The following is a 15,306-nucleotide window of genomic DNA, read 5'->3' on the forward strand; positions in this document are numbered from 1 at the left end:
ATTCTTTATATCTTATTTTCCTAGGATAAATAACTGCTATCTTACTTATCCTATAACCTTTATTTTACAGATTTTTATCCCCTTTTCTTATCTTTTCATACTATGAATAATTTCAAGGTGTTCCCCTCTAGGTAGTTTAATTAATTAAGGTTGATGGACATTGTTACAGTGAGTTCTATAATTGAGCTTTCAGCTTGATATTTGCCCCACCCCAACGCTTAATCGGACGTTGTTATGTAGTTTAGAAAGTTGTGTCTGCTGTTAATTTACCGTCAGGGGTTTTAGCTAGCAACCGCAGGTGGGGGTGTCAATCCCGTATATATCTATACATCTCTTTCCCGCTCACTTAAGATTTAACGATTATAGGCTCGGAGTTAGCTAAACTTAATCGGCTAAAGGATGAATATTGATACTCATTTAATAACTTTTTTGTTTAACATTAAAGTATATGATTATTTATCCTATTATTCTTCCCTTCAGTTTTCCTTTAATATGATTTTCTTACATAATTATATTGATACGTATATATACTTAACCATATATATATATATATATATATATATATATATATATATATATATATATATATAATTATCATCATATTGATATTATTTGATATGATATTAGGGCGGAGTAACAACTAAGTACAATGTTTATCCTTATGTTTGGTTAGCATAACAACTAGGTACTATGTTTACTTTGGGTATAGGCCAGCATAACAACTAGTTATAATCTTTATAGTTTTGGGCAGTATAATGACTAGGCATGATATTATTCCTAAAGTTTAGGCAGAGTAACTACCATGCATTCTATTATCCTATCGTTCCATGCATTTGTATAAACTACTGATATATTACAAATAATAATTTTTTTGTAAAATCATTGATATACTTTTATAACATGTATTCCCCCCCCCCCCCCCCCCACCATAAAACATTTAAAAACTATAAAAGTTGGGCCGTGAACTCACCCTAGTAGCATTGTTTGTTGAAGTACGATAGATTCAGGACTCAGAACCTCGGAGACTGCCTCGGTACGGACTAGCTTGATCAGAAAAGAGAGAGAGAGAGAGAGAGAGAGAGAGAGAGAAAGAGAGAGAGAGAGATTCTTAAAAGGTTTGCAAGAATGATTATGTGGACACTTCTATTTATAGCAAGTTTTTGAGGTGTATGTCTTGCAAATATCTATGCGTGTCGCGCATGAGCATCGTGGCTCCATCTGGGAGTCGTCACGTGTGACTCTCTCGCTGGGCCACATCATCCACAAACTAATCGAATCCAATGTCAGAGTGCACGCTGTGCACAACGCGCATGACGCAGACACATAAATAATTTTTGATAAATCATATCTCTTGCATACGAGATTTGATCTTTACTCTCTTTATATTTATGCGACGATCTTGACGAGTACTACAACTTATCTTTAGGTTGTTTTGGCTAGTTTTGACTTTCATCTTTTGGCCCAACGGGCGTATAATTAAATGATTTTATAAATATCATATTTTCCTCATACGTACCCCATTTTCGGCGTTTCTTTTTTAAGGTTTTTATCTCGAGGGGTACTACAACTCTCCTTTTGGTGACACTAGCCAAAACTCGACCGATCTCTTAAAACTGTTTTGATGTTAATAACTTAATTTACACTGCTGATTTTACTTTTTAAAAAAATCATAACTCCTCCGGTCGAAGACAAATTTTTACGAAGTTTATATCCTTGGATTCACATCGTCGTGTACTTACCGAATATGTTAACCATTTTAGAAGACGGTACAACTTTTTGGTCACTTGTTTTTAGCCTATTAGTCATTTTATTCTTACGTGTAAGAGTATACACAGCCATATTTACTTATAAAATGAGATATTACATTTATTTGTCTATGTTAATTTCTAATGGTGGTTAGTGACAAATATTTTCCAGTTGTCACAACATGGTTATTCACTTCTTAGTTGTGATCATCGACATCCTTATCACAATTGATAAGAGCATAATTCGATATTAAATATGCCATTGATGTTTCAATGAAAATCTTAAGAGTTCTAGGAGTTTAGTATGATTGAAATTGGTGAAACGTTTCTACCTAAATAAAATAGTTTTGTGATATGACTACGATATTAGGGATTAGCAAATGGACCGGACCGGCCGGAACGGCCCGAATTGGACCGGCACCGGGAACCGGCTTCGGCCAAAGTCAAGAACCGAACCGGCCCAGCGGTTCTACCGGTTCCGGTTTCAGGTCCGGTTTTTGCCGGTTTTTCGATTTCGGAACCGGTCTTCGAGAAATAGCAACGTATTTTGGGGTTACAGTTTCGGTTTATGAAAATAACGTGATATTGGTGTTAGTTTTACATATACAAAACTGTTATTTACCATGTATATTATGAACATTCCAAATTTTTTATTCTAATAATGTTTTTGAAAATCATGGGTGGGGATTACTAAAAAACTAAAAAAAAATCAAATTAGATTGTGAAGTTGCGAAGCTGGGGTTGCTTTAGTCAGAAAAAAGTAAAAAAAAAAATTCAAATTAGATTGTGTTAGTTTTACATATACAAAACTGTGTAGTTGCTTAATTGCTTTACAATAGATTTCTAATTGTTTTTGCGTAGTAAGCCTCAAATTAGTTTTACATATACAACAATGTATTGAATTTGATTGTGAAGTTGGGTTGCTTTAATCTTTTCTTTAAAGACAACAATGTTCAAGCGACAAAGCCAAAGGCATGGGGTTTTTTGTATCCGGTCCGGTTCCCGGTCTTGGGCCGGTTCCAACGGCCGGTTCTTACCCGGTCCCGGTTCCAAATAATCACGAAATTATAGTATAGGTCCCGGCCCGACCGATTCCATCGGGTGTCGGTTCCGGGACCGGTTCCGGCCGGCTCCCCGGTCCTTTTGCTCATCCCTATACGATATTCCTCTTCATATTAAGAAATGAAAATATGGATCCTAGCCTTAATTTAATATTTTAGGTTAATAATTAAGGATTAAAAATCAACTAACCTAAATTCTTTATTTTCCCATTTTTCAGATATTTGATCAAGATAAAAATTGTCTTCCCCATTCTTATGTAGATGTTTTCCTCTATCTTTTGGATATTGTCTTCAACATTCAAGTCAAGGTGAAGTTGTCCTCCCTTCCTTGGGTAATGGTGGAACTGGACATCGTCCCTCTTCAACTCTCCCACCACCACCAACATCACCTCCTCCTCCTCCTCCTCCTCCTATGACTCTCCTACCGTTACGATTTCCTCAAGTTGAAAGATATGATACCACTCAAGCCCTATTGTAATGTAAACACGAAGATGGAAATTCTATGTGTACACATGTTCTAAAAATGAAATCATACATTGACAAGTTGGGAAGAATGGGTTTTGTATTCCTGAAGGAGCAAACCAATGATTTGGTTCTTCTGTAGCTTCCAACGTCGTATGGTTAGTTCGTTGAGAACTTTCATATGAGGAATCTTGATGTGACCCTAACTGATTTGAACTATATGTTGATAGCTGCTAAAGAATAAATGCTTAAGAGTATAAATGAAGCATAAATGCTCATAGGATCTAATCCCAAGAGTTCCTTGGACATTGACATCGATAATATTAGTGATCAAGAAAAGATTTCTCTTCCCAATCGAAAGGGATCGACCAAGGTTAAACCGTTTGACCGTATGGTAAAGAGAAAGTCTTGTTCTAAGATCATTCCCTATGTTGGCCGTAATGAGTCCATTTGTTTCTACTGCCAAATGAAGGGACATTCGAAACGAAGCTGTCCAAAATACCTGAAGGATCTTAAAGATGGTAAAGTCAAATCGTACACTCTACTTCAGGTACATCCATTATCTAACTCCATTATTTTAATAAGTTACTATTCATAGATTCTTAATACATAATGTGATGATCGCATTTTGATGGTATTGCATGCTCAAAAGGAAATAAGGAAGCTTGGGCAAAGTGAGCAAGATCTAATCGTGGGAAATGGACTTTTGTTGCATGATTCGAATGTCAAAATTTTGAGCTACTACTAAGGAGTTAGGATAGTGTTAATAGTTTGCTGTTACTCTTTGGAGATGTCTAGAAACATAGTTTTTTCATTTTATGCATTGTAAGGACAAGTTATAATTTTCTTTTTATCAATAAAAGTGAAGTTCTGGTTTACGTAGTTGCCTTATTTTATATTTCCTTGCAATGAAATTAATGAGTGTGTCAATTATGTTCTAATAATTTCAATATTAATGATGGATATTGATTATTCTAAGTACTGATTTAAGATTATCATGAGCATTAATGAATTGTCCATTGATAATGGACATAACATAGAGATTGTGCTAACACTCATAAGTACTTAATAGGGATTTGAGTATTAGAACAACTCACACTTAGAGATTACTTCATGGATCTAGTAACAAGTAATTCTAAGATAATAATATATCTTATTCTTCAAACTAAGATGCATGTGGGGTTTTGCTTTACAAATATGTTGTGCATTGGTCTACACCAACACTATTCGTAAATAGTTGTAATAAAGGGCATGTCATGTATGACATGGTGAGTAGATGAAAACTATGCAGTCAAAGTTTATTTTTTCCTTCTGTCATAACATGAGAAATGATGTCTATGGGCTCCTCCGTGATTTGATGTAGACATATAATATGCCTGGTTAGGTCATTACTGAAATTGATGTGTTTAATTTGGTAGTCGGATGTAGTCCTCACAAAACTTTATCGGGAAACATAATATTGAATACCGAGATTGAGCATTCTTTATGTCTCAAGTTCATATATATATATATATATATATATATATATATATATATATATATATATATATATATATATATATATATAATGAAATAGCTGATTGCTTATCTAAGAGTTGAATATTGATTAGATTAGAGTTCGATAGTTGAATGGATGGTATATACACTTTGTTGATTATTAGAGAAGTATAGAACCCAAATAAGTAATAATGAATTAGGAGAAAATAAGGTTATTAATTTATAGTGAGTTAATAAATTAATTGGAAATTATTTTGGAATTAAATAAATAGTTTTAATTAATTAAACATGTTGAATATTAATTAATTCATTAATAATAAATTGGAATATTGCAAATCTCCAAGAATATAAAAGGGGTCGATTTTATCCTTATGATAAAAAGAGATGGACCGGTTTAAATAATGATAATGATTATCCTTTGAAATTTCAATTAAACTAAAAATTATAAATAGGATGTTAGGGGTAAAACCCAGATGATCCTTTTTGCTCCCAAAAACCATCCAACCTCGCTCCCCCTCACCAAATTGTCGAAAATTTGAACCCCTCTCTAGGGTTATAGGATTTTCTAAAAAGTCTCCTCTCCCATAAAGTTCTTTTTTGCTAGTTGGTGTTTTGGGTTTGACTCAATTGGAGGGATTCCTAGTTGGGTCCTCATCATCTAAGCAAAATGGTTCTGACCAGATCTCAAGAAAAGAATCAAAAGGTTAGGTTTTTTTTTTCAAGTTTTAAAGTAGATTGCTATAATAGTAAAACCTATATCTTTAAGTTGCGTGTACACAAAAGGTTTATTTAATTTTTTGCTGCGCTAACTAGTGTGTATAGAAAGCATTAATTCCCAACAAGGATGTGGGTGGCCCAAAAGGGACCATATTGGACATTGTTGAAGAGCTACTTGGTTATGTTCGTCAGTTGTAGACGGAGCGTAGTCATAATAGTGGCAACAACGGTGTAGAGTCGTAATGGTGGCAACAACAATGTAGAGGTCTAATTTTTCCTAAGTTGCACACCAGATGATGAGGTGCACATCGTACAACATACATAAATGATGGACAAATATTATATGAAAAAACAATTACAAGTCTAACAAAACCACACATACAAGAATTATGAAGATCTGTTTGAAGTTCACACTATTATGAGAGGGTGGAAATGAGTTCTTGTAATGTGGTGAAGGTTTATTCAAGCACTGAAACCTCAAGCTAATGAGAATGACAAACAACTGTAGATCGCATGTGTTTTAAACCTAGGGAGATGGAAACGATATATGACAAGAAATATAAAATAACAGTCTTTTTTCGAGAAACAATGGACAAATAAAAAGAAACGATATACAAATAAAAAGGGTAGCAAATGTCTTTTTTTTCCATTTTGAATACTAAGATACGAGATACACTTTTGTATTTCGTGAACTCTCAAAAAATGAGATAATTTTGCAGTGGACAATTTTGTTTTAATATTTTATAAGACTATTAGGTATGAGTCCGTTTTAGTGGTATTATAACAAGAAGCAACAAGAAGAGGGGGTGGTATTCATAGTGTTATAACACCAGTTAAGAGGAGAGAGATAGAGAGAGAGAATTTGTGCAGCCAATAGAAGATCAGGTTTCATCCGGTCATGGGGACAACAAGAAGAAACACAACAAGATATAACAAGAAGGGGGGGGGGGGGTGGTGTTTTTGATGTTACAACGGCGTTATGGGCTGCCACATCAGCCTTAATGGCGTTGTGGTGACCCATACCGCTTGGTCTAAAAGATGACAAATATCATGCAACCCTTTTTAGTAGTGACTATACCACATTTTGAGTTTGTTGCAAGTGAAAAAGGCTTATAACAATGGACCTACAGAATCTAATTGGTCGCCGACATCCGTAAATTTCAACAAACCAATAACCAACAACTTTGATCAGTTAAACCAATGTAGAGATACATGATTCCCACTCATATGCATACAAAATCATCATAAATTCGGATAAAAATTCCTAGTCATAGCGCAAAATATCCTATACCAACATAATTTATCTGCTAACTTGTTCCAACTTCAGAACCTTGTTTCAGGGCTGGTCCAAACAAATCTGAGGCCTGGGGCAAATACAAAGAAGAGGCCCTTCAAGTTAATACTAGCATTTGCATATGGATTTACTAAGCTTGCAAAGAATCATAGTAATGCTCTTTCACACGATAAAACTCTCCGGAAAATATGTAGCCATATACATGTAAAACCCCTTTCAAAACACTTGCCAAGCATCTTCACTTTTATTGATAAGTTGATTCAGATGTATCTATGTATATGACAACAACTTTTGCAATTAGCAAAAATACAGAAAGACAAGTATGCCTATTAATCGAATAACTTATTACGAATCTTCTTGCAAAGTGCAACAAGATTAAAGAAATTAAATAGCTGTAATGAAAAAATATAAGCAAAAGGTAAGGAAACCGCATTAATGTAAATTACATCTTTTTTCAATTCCTACAGTACCTAAATTGTTCTAGTCTTAAAGAGGCAAAAAACAAATAAATGTAGACACCCTTGTCGGTGTATATTTCAAAAAAAAAATCCATAAATACTGTTTCCGAATCCAAAACTTGTACCTCAGGTAGAATTTTACTGACTTCAATTATAATTATATTTTTGTAATTTGTTTTTTGAATAAAAATTAAAACCTAAAATTCTTAATATAGTTAATTAACTCGGACACATTACCAATCTCTATGTTTTCTGGTTTAACAAAAATGAATCCATGGAAAAAACTCCAAAATAACAACCAAGTTAACTGAATCAAATAACCCATTAAAAATCATAAAGATCAGATAAGTAATCCCAAAACTAAATAAAAAATTCACTAAAATCAAGAAAAGATGGATACCAAGTACCATCACCATAACATCTGCTTCTTTCCTATGAATATCCTACAAAATGGAGCTAAACGACATGATCATAATAACGTAAACACAATGGTTTCTAAATCCATTCAGAAGCATTAATAGTTCGAAATTAAAAAATCAACACTTTAAAAACTTAATCAACTCAGAAAAAATAAAAAATATAAGAAAAGAGGTGTTTCAGTTCACTTCTCATGGTCGATTGATGAAACATAATTGTTTTCGGACGTTAAAGATGAGGATTTGTTGTTTTCAGTTTGCTAATTGCTATGAATGAAACATAAGGAATATTTTTAAGGTTGCAAGCGACCCCTCGTTTACCACTTTTCTTTTGAAATCCTGCCTCTTCGTTTACCACTTTTTCTCTGGAATCTCACCTCTTTTTCTGTTTTCCAAAAAGGAAAAAAACAAGATAAGTAATACTAATGAGAGAGGTTTGAACACGGGCATCTTCTCGTGGATTAAAATTGCTATTCGACTGAACCATCTCAACTAGAATCAGTTTGTGGTTTTCATTGCATATTATACTTTATATCCTCTAAACCCATGTATATTGATAGTAAATTTTGGGGGCCCCAAGATTTGGCGAGGCCCGGGGCGGTCGCCTGCCCACCCTCTAGGGCCGGCCCTGGTAGCATGCAGACCATAAAATAAGACGACTTCTTTAATTTTAAAGAATATGCTATTTGTAATACAACATAGTTTGGCATATGATGTGTGTGTAAAAGATTAAAGAATCTACAAAGATGGTGAATATATACATAATTAATTAGTTGGTGAGACACGAAATGAGTGTAAGTGACAATATATCAGATGGAAAAAAAAAAAACTATTGCTTATGAAGCAAGCGTGAAAGCAGGGGGCAACCAGGGTTATCCGGGTTAATTGCGGAACATGCTGAACTGTGTAAACATGTCGGGGGGGGGGGGGGGGGGGAGGAGGGGTAGGGTTGATCATGCCAGAGACGAAATCGATGAGCAAGATGCAGTAGATGACATGTTTTGAAATGATATAAGTAATTTGTACTTTCTTTGGTCTTACCATAAGTGGTGGCTAAACGATGTGAAAAACCCTACATGCTCGACTATGATCCAATGATCCAATTAAAAATGAATAACAATTTATTAATGAACAAACTGCTTGTTCATGTAGTTAATTTTGTTTTAAATTGGACAGACAGAAGAATATGCCCATGTGAATGGTGGAAAGATGATCGATATTTTAAAACAGTAACCCAAATGAACTTGAGACGGAAAGGTGTGAACACTAAAGTTGTAAACTTGTAATCATATTATAAATTAACCACATATCTTGATAATTGAAGTCAAGTCGTCAAATCCCTTTAAAATACATTACCCAGCAACTTGTATGAGAGTTTCTTAACAATTATCGATGACCTGAATTTTTTTTTAAACCATGGTCAAATGAGGTGGGCGACCTAGGCAAACGTCTTTCTGTATTTATTCAAAGCCAATTTAGTGCTTCTACCTAAACCATACATCATCACCAATATCAAAAGACAATTAATGTCTTCTTTAAAGGTAAACCTTGAAAATTATCTGATTCCACTGGAGGAGATCAACCTTGCAACCAAAGACTTCAGCCCCGAAAGATGTATTGGAGGTGGTGGATTTGGCAAGGTCTACTTAGGAGAACTCTCTGTACGCTGGCAAAACCGCACAGCTGCTATCAAACGCCGAGCTCCGGATAGTCACCAAGGAGAGCACGAGTTTCTTAATGAGCTTCGCATGATTTTAAAATTCAAGCATGAAAACATCATCTCTTTTATTGGCTACTGTGATGAAAGCAATGAGATGATCATAGTTTATGAGTACGCTAGCAATGGAAGTCTCGATCATCATCTCCAATATGAAAATAAGATGTGCAACATAACATGGACACAACGCCTCAAGATTTGTTTAGGGGCAGCAAGAGGACTTGATTACCTTCACTCGAGTCTTGGGGAGCACACCAGAGTGATACATAGAGACTTTAAGAGTGCTAACATATTGTTAGATAAAAATTTGGTGGCAAAAATATGTGATTTTGGCCTATCAAAATGGGGTCCAAAGAATCAGCCAATTACCCATCTCAATACAAAGGTTGCGGGTACTCAATTTTACTTGGATCCCGCTTATCATGAAAGCCACATCCTCCGAAAAGAATCAGACGTGTACTCATTTGGTGTGGTACTATTCGAAATGTTGAGTGGGATGCTGGTTTATAATGAAAGGAGCCTTGGAGGTGATAAGGCAGCGTTTCTAATGAATTTGGTTCGACAATCCGATGAAACGAAAGTACATGAGTTAATTGATCCCCACATCAGACATCAGATTAGTAGTCGTTCTTTCCATATGATTAAAGAAGTTGCATATCAATGCATTAGTTTAAATTTAAAGGAACGCCCTAGTATGGTCACGGTCATTGGGATGATTGAACATGCATTGGATATTCAAGTAAGTCTTCACATTTACTTATTTTGAAAGCATGATGAATTGACCGAAGTTGTATGTGATGAGTATTGTTTATTTTTAACTAGAAAAGCATATGATCGCTACAAAAATTACCCTAACATCGACTGCCATTTTCGATCGTAATTCGTTGGAATAAGTTTTCTGTCATAATCTCTGTCGGTGATATGACTATTTGTAGTACTGACATCAAGATAATGTTAAAATAACTTTGGTCAATTGCGAGTTTAGACAAGAGCTAAAAAGTGATTTTCCTTAATTTTAAAAGATTTTACTACCAAAATTTCTTTTTGTAAAGGTCGAGTTGCAAATTAAGATTGAGAGCATAGACAAATTTAGGTCTTGAATATATCAAATGGCAAATCTACTTCTGTTTTTTATGCAACTTATAAAAAAATCTTCTTATTCTAGGCGTTGAATATCTCAAAAGGCAAATCTAATTCTATTTTTTTTGCAACTTTTAAAAAACTCTGCTTATTCAAGCGCTAGAAACTGACACAATATATAGATAATTTCAAATAGAAATCACAAAACTTTGAGAACCGATTATTTAGAAGATTATTATCTAAAAATATATCGAGCTTAATGAATTTTATTCTCTATATTCAAATAAATCAATTTTGATATACTTTTAAGACAAAAATATATATGTTAAAATATTTACATTTCAGTGAAAATTTTTTGATAACTTTTGAGCTTTATAGCTTTACTTTAGGCTCAAAGCATCATGATATTTTTTTTTATTCTTAAAGATGTATATATGTAGATGCGGCGAATAAAAATCTATTAATTCTGATATGTTTGTATTTCAGAAATAAAAAATAGAAAAGAAAATTATTTAATTGTGATAGGTTCTCAAGATTCACAACTTTTGTCGAGGTTTTCAACTAAACGTTAATCCTATTATATTCTATATTTATGATTTATGATATACATAATATATATCTGAAAATAATCATTATTTGTCATTTCACATGAGAATTTTAATCATCAAGTAAAGCTTTATATATAAAAAAAATATAATTACATAACAACAAAATAACAAAATTTGTGTTTTAGTATGATCATCTTTATTTTTTTTCTCAGTCAATGAATGATATTACGTTATCGCTATTAAGCCCAAAATACAAGGACTATTTTGTTAATTACGAATTAAAATCAAAGATTACTGACCAAAATATCAAATGTTTACACGATTCTTTGTGTCTTTTTTTTTAATCATTTTCAATAAGCCGATAATTTGTCATTTGATGTTCAAACAAATAAAGTCAAAAGGGGTATTCTTTTTATTTTTAAATAGAAAAAAATTATTCTAATCCAAAAACTATCGTGAACTAGTTTTTGTTAGCTTTTGAGAGCTTTTTAGTTTTATGTTTTTATTTAATTTTAGGCCTTTAAAAATTAGATTTACGTTTTAAAAACTCCTAGTTCAACTACTAGCTTTATTTTTCAAATACACACATATGAAGTGTTTGGTTTTTTTGTCTTTTAATTACCCGTTAATATCAAATAATACAAACTCAAATCCATTATGTGTAAAAGCTGTTTTTTGTCCTATTATATAAACAACTATCAGTATTTTGTCCTTTATGGTTAAGAAAATAAAGTCATAACATGTGTTCCACACAAATGTTTTTGAGCTTTTAGATTTTGGTTTTCAAGAAGAGCGTAAAAAATATGAAAAAAATTAACAATAGGATTTTCTTTGTATTATCTTAAACAAAATACTAATAATCTAAAAGTTATTTAATTTAACTTTTGTGACCGTTTTTAACTTTTTGTTTTTATATAATTCATGCCTTCAAGAGCCAATAACTATTTTTTCAAACATTTCTGGACAAATAAATCTTACTTACTTATAGCTTCCAACTACTAGCAATATTTTTCTTAATGCACCCTTACTTTCAACGTTAATTAGCCTTGAATATATGGACATTATATATATATATATATATATATATATATATATATATATATATATATATATATATATATATATATATATATATATATATATATATATATATATATATATGACGGTTCACTTGAGATTAAAAAAAAAGTTAAGAACTTAAGATTCAATCTCAACCACAAATTTCAAAGCTTCAACGTACCAGCAGCAGCAGGTATGCCTAATCATAAATGATTATATGGCAGACAGGTATAATCATATATGATTATGAATGTTTATACATATATGTCTAATCATAAATGATTATACATATATGTCTGTTCACAGACCGAGTAATCATAAATGATTATGATAGTTGGTGGCAGAAGAGGTGGTGACGATAGATGTGGCAGTGGTATAAGTGACGGAGATGACAGTGGCGAGGTCAGCTGGTGTCAAACGTGGTGGTAGTGGTGGTGAGGGTGGCCGTTGTGGTGGTGGGGATGGTGGCGGAGGAGAAAGGAACGAACAACGCTATATAATCATTTATGATTATAACAGACTTGTCGCGCCGGTACACCGGAGGGTTAGAGCCGCAGATGTGAAATATATGGCTGAGGTTCAATCTTAAGATCTCTATTTTATTTTTAATCTCAACGGAACCTACCTCTCTCTCTCTCTCTTTGTATATATATATATATATATATATATATATATATATATATATATATATATATATATATATATATATATATATATATATATATAAATAAAGCCCTCCACTCTTGCTATTTCTTTCGTTAATTGGCTAAGTCGTCATTTTTACATCTCTCATTGGATCAAAATTGTTTGAGATTGGAAGGAGAGAACTCCTTCTTGCTAGGTTTTTACAGCCTCCTATGCTGGATCAAAATTGTTTGAGATTGGAAGGAGAGAACCCCTTCTTGCTAGGTTTTTACAGCCTCCTATGCTGGATCAAAATTGTTTGAGATTGGAAGGAGAGAACCCCTTCTCGCTAGGTTTTTACAGCCTCTTATGCTCTTTTGATTAAGTGTTTTGTTAGTGTGTTAAGAGTTAAGACGCATTTGTCTTTTCTTCTCTTCCTCTTCATCTTTCTCTATTTTGGTGTACATTTATTTTCTTTTAGTTCTTCATATTTTTTTTTCTTTTTTCCATGTATGTAATTTGTCTTTTTAAGTTCATACGTTAAAATTAAGAACCCCTCATCCAGTCTTCCCATCCTTTATACAAAACTTGTCAAAAATTAGGGTTTACCTGGATCAGAAGTTGATACTTTTACAGACATGAGCGTCGGCGATTTTCTCATCCTTTATCCTTCAAAACTCAAATTTCCATGTAAGTTTTTAGTATTGATTTGTTGTTATTTGAGATATTTTATCATAACTTTAAACCACTTTATTTGAAAATTATTTAATGTACTCTTAAGTTTTGTTGGGGAGTGGACTATGTTTTTTAGTTTGATCGGTTTACATTGGATGAATCCATAAGAAAGATTACATAAAAGTGGCAATAAAAATAAATTTATTTTATGATTAATAAAATGAAAATGGTATCGAATTTTAAATGATGATTTATAAAAGCATTAGTTTTCTTTTGAATTCTTATTTGTTTTGTATGGTCCTAAAGATAAATCAATCAAATTGAGCTTTTGGTGCAAGATCCTTTTGTTACACATACTTTTATCTATTTTCTTCATATGGTTGTATCTGCTTTTATGAGAAATAATAATTATGGATTCATTTTTTAGTGGGACTAAAGAAGAAAAGGTTATGTTCCTTCCAATTGACCAACAAGACTGACCAACTTATTGCCTTTAAGGTACCTTATTTGTGTATAAATATCCTCATTCGGTGTAGTTATTGTCCTTTTATATAGTTTTAGAAGATTTTATTTTTTTGGTTTTAGGTTCTAACAACGAACCCTAAGGATTACTGTGTTCGTCCAATCTATGGAATTGTGTTACCAAGATCAATTTATAATGTCAAAGGTATATGTGATATGTGATCATAATTCTTATCATATACCTTCTAGGACAACAATAATATTTTTTATATGCAACTTGTGTAGTTAAAGAGAAAGCAAAAAAGGTGGCACCCCCTAACATGTTGTGCAAAGCAAAGTTTAAAGTTTTGGCTATTATGGCACCTAATGGGACAACTGAAAAGGATGTGACTAACAAAATGGTGAGTTATTTATACAATAACAACTTTATAGTGAAGCAATATATGGTAGATCATGGATTGAAAACTATCATTTTTTTTGAAGTTCGACAAGGATGATAACAAGGTTGTTGAGGAGTTAAACTTAACGTCTATATACATTCATGTGCAAAGGTTCTAACAACGAACCCTAAGGATTACTGTGTTCGTCCAATCTATGGAATTGTGTTACCAAGATCAATTTATAATGTCAAAGGTATACGTGATATGTGATCATAATTCTTATCATATACCTTCTAGGACAACAATAATATTTTTTATATGCAACTTGTGTAGTTAAAGAGAAAGCAAAAAAGGTGGCACCCCCTAACATGTTGTGCAAAGCAAAGTTTAAAGTTTTGGCTATTATGGCACCTAATGGGACAACTGAAAAGGATGTGACTAACAAAATGGTGAGTTATTTATACAATAACAACTTTATAGTGAAGCAATATATGGTAGATCATGGATTGAAAACTATCATTTTTTTTGAAGTTCGACAAGGATGATAACAAGGTTGTTGAGGAGTTAAACTTAACGTCTATATACATTCATGTGCCAGAAAAATCTTAAGAATTTTCGTCCCCAATAGTAGAAGATGTAAGTAAGAATTCTTCATGTCTTGATCTTTTAAGGATTAATGTTGTGCTTTTCTTTTCGTTGAAATAGGTTTTTATCGTGTTAACTTAACCTACTTTGACAACTCCCAAGGCTTTTTTTGTCCATCTCTTTGGCTACATGCCTAATATATTCCTTAATTTATGAAATATGTCTAGTATGTATAATGATTAATTTCGTTCTTTATATTGTAGTTGTATTAGACTATCAGACATCACAAAACAAACTCAATAACCCCTTATAAATTTCTTTCCACTTGAATTATCTTTCATTTATCAAGAAAATCATTTTTGGTAAAGCTCTTTCACCCATGTTTCTTATGTTATTCGAAAGCACCATAAATATAGATAGCCAATTGATTTTTTTTTTATCGAAAATCAAAATTACTTATATACTACTCCTTAATCCATTATGTCCTAGATGAGACTTGAACCCTCAACCTGCATTAGAGAGGGAA

The 15,306-nt window shown here is 32.7% G+C and overlaps 1 protein-coding gene across 2 annotated transcripts; it reads left to right on the forward strand.

Annotated features, from left to right (window-relative positions):
• The first annotated feature begins 8,966 nt into the window (after positions 1-8,966).
• On the forward strand, positions 8,967-14,958 carry LOC145164772 (putative receptor-like protein kinase At5g59700). Of its 2 annotated transcripts, XM_079083462.1 has the most exons (7): positions 8,967-10,106; positions 13,281-13,368; positions 13,781-13,851; positions 13,939-14,020; positions 14,101-14,216; positions 14,299-14,448; positions 14,529-14,572. In XM_079083462.1, exons 1-6 carry the CDS (start codon positions 9,177-9,179, stop codon positions 14,371-14,373), a joined length of 1,362 nt encoding a protein of 453 aa, XP_078939588.1. In that variant the 5' UTR covers positions 8,967-9,176; the 3' UTR covers positions 14,374-14,448; positions 14,529-14,572. The 2 variants fall into 2 exon arrangements, with proteins under 2 accessions (XP_078939588.1, XP_078939583.1); XM_079083457.1 differs by lacking the exons at positions 13,939-14,020; positions 14,101-14,216 and adding an exon at positions 14,727-14,958 and having other exon boundaries at positions 9,138-10,106; positions 14,367-14,448; positions 14,529-14,644.
• Positions 14,959-15,306: the final 348 nt, after the last annotated feature.

The sequence above is a fragment of the Lactuca virosa genome, chromosome 1, assembly GCF_052849685.1.
Source record: "Lactuca virosa cultivar CGN04683 chromosome 1, Lactuca_virosa_CGN04683_v6, whole genome shotgun sequence".
NCBI classification, from domain to species: domain Eukaryota; kingdom Viridiplantae; phylum Streptophyta; class Magnoliopsida; order Asterales; family Asteraceae; genus Lactuca; species Lactuca virosa.

What these genes read in the sequence shown, in the direction of transcription:
- LOC145164772 (XM_079083457.1), top strand. Translation starts at nt 9,177, where the DNA reads ATGTCTTCTTTAAAGGTAAACCTTGAAAATTATCTGATTCCACTGGAG. An exon ending in AACATGCATTGGATATTCAA is followed by an intron (nt 10,107 to 13,280) that starts GTAAGTCTTCAC and finishes GTCAAAAATTAG; the next exon opens with GGTTTACCTGGATCAGAAGT. An exon ending in ATCAATTTATAATGTCAAAG is followed by an intron (nt 14,449 to 14,528) that starts GTATACGTGATA and finishes CAACTTGTGTAG; the next exon opens with TTAAAGAGAAAGCAAAAAAG.